At 47.7% G+C, this 4,506-nt stretch overlaps 1 protein-coding gene across 5 annotated transcripts; it reads left to right on the top strand.

The window, feature by feature from the left end:
• hsd3b1 (hydroxy-delta-5-steroid dehydrogenase, 3 beta- and steroid delta-isomerase 1) lies at positions 1 to 3,025 on the top strand. 5 transcript variants are annotated; one of them, XM_061225701.1, is made up of 4 exons: positions 1 to 158; positions 405 to 605; positions 1,030 to 1,194; positions 2,145 to 3,025. In XM_061225701.1, the coding sequence occupies exons 2-4, from the start codon at positions 452 to 454 to the stop codon at positions 2,951 to 2,953; spliced, it is 1,128 nt and encodes a 375-aa protein (XP_061081685.1). In that variant the 5' UTR covers positions 1 to 158; positions 405 to 451; the 3' UTR covers positions 2,954 to 3,025. The 5 variants fall into 5 exon arrangements, with proteins under 5 accessions (XP_061081685.1, XP_061081686.1, XP_061081688.1 ...); XM_061225702.1 differs by having other exon boundaries at positions 4 to 158; positions 408 to 605; XM_061225704.1 differs by having other exon boundaries at positions 17 to 134.
• The last annotated feature ends 1,481 nt before the right edge of the window (positions 3,026 to 4,506 follow it).

Genomic DNA, 4,506 nt, shown 5'->3' with positions numbered 1-4,506 from the left:
CAAATCACCAGGGGCGGGACAAAAATAAGGGATATTTAAGTCGGGACACCTGGAAGTATGCTGAAAGGACTATCATATCGTAGACGACTGTGTTTGTTAAAGACGCCTTGTTCTAACTACGTGACTTGTTTATGGTGATTTAAGTTACTATCGTTGAGGTAGGCTATTGTATGTTGGTAGTGAAGTTCTTTGCTGTTCTGACGCCACGCTGATTTCATTTATAGAAGTGAAGTTAACAGCTAAAGTCTCCCGTCCATCGGAACTACGCGCCTCACTACATTATATTTTCTTTTTTTCAGCAAAGATAAAATCTACAGAAACTGGGCGGGCATATGAGCGAAGTGGGCCTAATGATAGTGCCGCCATTGGTATATAAAGCCGTGCAGCTGCCTGCCTTCTTTCAGTAGACCTGGACTGTGGCACCGTGACCTGCCAAGGGTGCGAGTCGGCCATGTCTAAAGCCAGCGATGTGTACCTCGTTACGGGAGCCTGCGGCTTCCTGGGACAGAGAATCTGCCAGCTGCTCTTGGAGGAGGAGCAGGGGATCGCGGAGATCCGACTGTTCGACAAGAATTCCCGGCCAGAGCTCATCCAGTCCCTCCAAGGTGAAAATACTTATTTTTCCTCTCATTATCGTGTCCAGAGAACTTCTCACGCTTGAACTGAATTGCACCAAGCTGATAAAAATGTAATTGGTGACTGGTGTATCTATGAATATACTTAGTGATGCAGTTGCGGTTGTGTAAAAGTGTGTGTGTGTGTTTTAAATGGGGCTTTTGGGATTGAATGATGTAAATGTTTTGTTTTTAGATTTTACATTTTCTTTTAAACAGCTCGCTTACCATTTAGCAATATTTTCAGCACATGTTCAATGATGTTTGCTTAAAATTCACATGCTGATTATTAATATTGCAATTAAGTGGGGTTTTCTCCTTCCCTTTTTTTTTTCTTCATTTTTCTAAAATGTTCTCCTTGCAAAATCACATCACAACTATTGCATTGTTCATTGATTTATTGTACGGCTGGCAGCATCCGCAAGCCGGACCAAAGTGAGCATGCTGGAGGGGGACATTCGAGATGCTGAGCTGTTGAGGAGAGCTTGTCAAGGAGTATCTGTGGTGATCCACACCGCCTCTCTCATTGATATCGTCGGAGCCGTGGACTACAGCGAACTCCACGGGGTTAACGTGAAGGGTGAGGAGACCACCTGATCATGAGCATTTTCTCTGAGATTAAAACCAATATCAATGCTTTATTCATTTTCACTGATGTAGTTGATGGACATCTGTAGGGTACACAAGAATGGCTTGTCTATGAATAGTTTATTACATTACTGACCCTCTTATTCAGATCAACTTGCAGAACCTTTGCATTTTTACATGGTACCATTCCTACTAGACATACCAATGTGAAACCTACGGACCTAGTTTGGCCAGACAACTTGAGAATTGCATTTAAATTAAACCTCAGTAAATATTGCTTAATTCATCATGAGTTGTCTGACTGAACTGAAGCAATTGTAAGAGGAAAGTTTATCATCAGGTTTTCTCTGTATCTCTGATATTTAAATTCTTGAACTGTTGGCCCCGCATTACATTAATGGCAGAGCGATGTACAGTTGATTAGACTAATCAGGAGACAATCCTCCCCTTGAGCAATGCAGGGTTAAGGGCCTTGCTCAAGGGCTGTGCGGATCTTAGTGTGGCTACACCGGGGATTGAACCGCTGACCTTGCGGGTCCCAGTCATGCACCTTAACAACATAGGTTGCAGTTTGCCAAGCAGGTGCTGGGAGTTGTGGGGGTTTCCTATTACTGTACCCGGATGTGTTATCCTGCAAAAATCAGCACTGACTGCATAGGCCTCGCACTTCCTTGAGCACAGCAAATGACAGGAACATATCAATTGGCCATTTTAGCAAGTAACTGGGAAAGTATAGACCTGTGTCCAACCCAGAAGGTTGGTGGTTCAAACCCTGGTGTATCCACGATAAGATCCGCAGCTGTTGGGCCCTTGGCCAAGGCCTTAAACCCCACATTGCTCCGTGGGCGCTGCACTGTGACTTACTGCTCGTAAGTAGGATGGGTCAAATGCAGAGGACCAATTACCCCACGGGGGTTAAATAACATATCTTCTCTTCTGCAGGGACCCAACTCCTGCTGGAAGCCTGCATCCAGGAGAGCGTCCCATCGTTCGTGTACACCAGCAGCATAGAGGTGGCGGGCCCCAACCCCCGGGGGGACCCTGTGGTCGACGGCGATGAGGACACGCCCTACACGCCCTGCCTGAAGTTCCCCTACAGCCGGACCAAGCAGGAGGGCGAGCAACTGAGCCTCCAAGCCCACGGGGAGAGCCTGCGGAACGGGGGCCGGCTGGCCACCTGCGCCCTGAGGCCCATGTACATCTACGGCGAGGGCTGCCGCTTCCTCCTCTTCCACATGGGCAACGGCATACGCAACGGCGACGTTCTGCTGCGCACGTCGCACCCGGACGCCCGGGTCAACCCCGTGTACGTCGGGAACGTGGCCTTCGCCCATGTGCGCGCCGCCAGGGCGCTGAAGGATGCGGAGAGGAGGGCCGTGGTGGGCGGGAACTTCTACTTCGTCTCAGACGACACGCCGCCCGCCAGCTACTCTGACTTCAACCACGCGGTGATGTCGCCACTCTGCTTCGGCATCCAGGAGAAGTTCATGATGCCCTACCCTCTCCTCGTCTTCCTCGCCTTCGTCATGGAGATGCTCCAGTGGCTGCTCCGCCCCTTCATGCGGTACAGCCCGCCCCTGAACCGCCAGCTCCTGGTGATGGTCAACACGGCCTTCACGTTCTCCTACCGAAAGGCCCAGAGAGACATCGGCTACACCCCGCGGTATAGCTGGGAGGAGGCGCGCAAACGCACCTCGGATTGGCTGGCCTCCGTCCTGCCTCGGGAGAGAGACCGACTCAAGACTCACTGACTCCTCCTGATCCCGCTATTAAAAATATTTCGGGAAATTACCATTGCATAATAAACATATAATCATTCTTGAGTGTGTGTATTTTTAGACTTGAAAGATCCACTTCCTCAATCCACTTCTGTGTTTATCAGCAGTGCTGTGAAATTCTGCCACCCTCAACAGTCCCAGAACAGCCTCTTCCTGCATATTCTGACACTAGATTCTTCAGATACATGATACATTCAGTAAAAGTTCACCACAATGTGCCTGATTTTTCACACTGCCAACAGCAAAGACAGCCAACTGCACAAAGCCAATGTCAACTTCCAGATATTCAGGAATAGGACCGTTTTAATATGGGAGGGGTGTTCAGGTGCTGCCAACACCGATGATGCCTGTGAGAACTTGTCACTGTAACCCAATTTGTTAACATTATTTGAAGCTGCATTCAGTGCACCTGAGACCTGACAACCAATGTTAAAGAGCCTAAAATATTACTGTGTTACTATTAGCGATTAATGAAAAAAGGTGGTAGACCCCAGTATGTAATGTGCATTGCGATCATAGTTTATTTCCTTTGAGAGAACGTCCAAGTGGTTGGGCTCAATGCCTTTCAATTTTAATAACAGCACACTTTATTCCTTCTGTACGATTTCGAGTTTAAGAAAAAATATGGCTTTGTTTCTAATAGGATGTTTAATATAGTAGAACTAGTGGGTCTGTTCCCCAAGTACAAATGAATGGAAATGTCAACACTCACACCTTGTCTCTCGATGGAAACAATGGACCAAATGGCCATTGCCATGACTGAAAACACATCAGACAAGGTTGGTAGGGGGTGATTAGATCTGGTGGGGGGAGAAACAAGGTGTGGGGAATTGGATTAAGGGAGAGGGGAGAGGATATGACAGATCAGATCAAAGAAGTATATTTGACGAGATTAGGGGCTAGATTGTAGATTAGCCCACTAAATGGTGAGACACTTCAGGGGGTTAACGGTACTGGACTTGGCTCCCATGTCTTCCGACACCATCCAGTTCAGGACCAGATCACACATCAACATGGGTTGATCAACATTAAGCAAGCAAAATGATGAGAACAGGCCATTCAGCCTAACAATGCCTCCACTACATGACCTGGCAAGAGTGTGTGGAAAAAAAAGCTTCCTAATGTCTGTGGAATTTAGCTAATTCCCAGGACATTTGGGATATGAGCCTGTGCAATGAGTGGAAGTGAATAGGGTTTGTGGCTCTTGGTGGTGTGCGACTCTTTACTTAGATCTTAAAACCATTCCTCTTTACTCTGTCTATTTTTCAGCTGGGCACCTGTCTGAGTTGATGGATGTGAATGCAATGTCTGTGTCTCAGGGTCCTATGCACAAAAATGCAGCACTAGGCTGACTAAAGGACTGTCTAATTATGCGGTATAGACTTTGGTATAGAATGGGAGAGCCCAGTGTACCCATGCATATCAATCAGAGGGGGGTGAGGGAGGGGTGGGGGTGGCAGTAGGGGGGGTTTCAAAGGCCAGAGTCCAGCACACAAACAACCCGACCATTCAGTGAGTGAGGCGGC

Source organism: Conger conger, chromosome 17 (genome assembly GCF_963514075.1).
Source record: "Conger conger chromosome 17, fConCon1.1, whole genome shotgun sequence".
Lineage (NCBI taxonomy): Eukaryota > Metazoa > Chordata > Actinopteri > Anguilliformes > Congridae > Conger > Conger conger.
This window is presented reverse-complemented; position numbering and strand designations above follow the sequence as displayed.

Bases quoted from the DNA above. Each gene is read 5' to 3' on its own strand.
- hsd3b1 (XM_061225701.1), top strand. From the start codon at position 452: ATGTCTAAAGCCAGCGATGTGTACCTCGTTACGGGAGCCTGCGGCTTC. The intron at 606-1,029 runs GTGAAAATACTT...TACGGCTGGCAG, and splicing joins GCTCATCCAGTCCCTCCAAG to CATCCGCAAGCCGGACCAAA. The intron at 1,195-2,144 runs GTGAGGAGACCA...TCTCTTCTGCAG, and splicing joins CCACGGGGTTAACGTGAAGG to GGACCCAACTCCTGCTGGAA.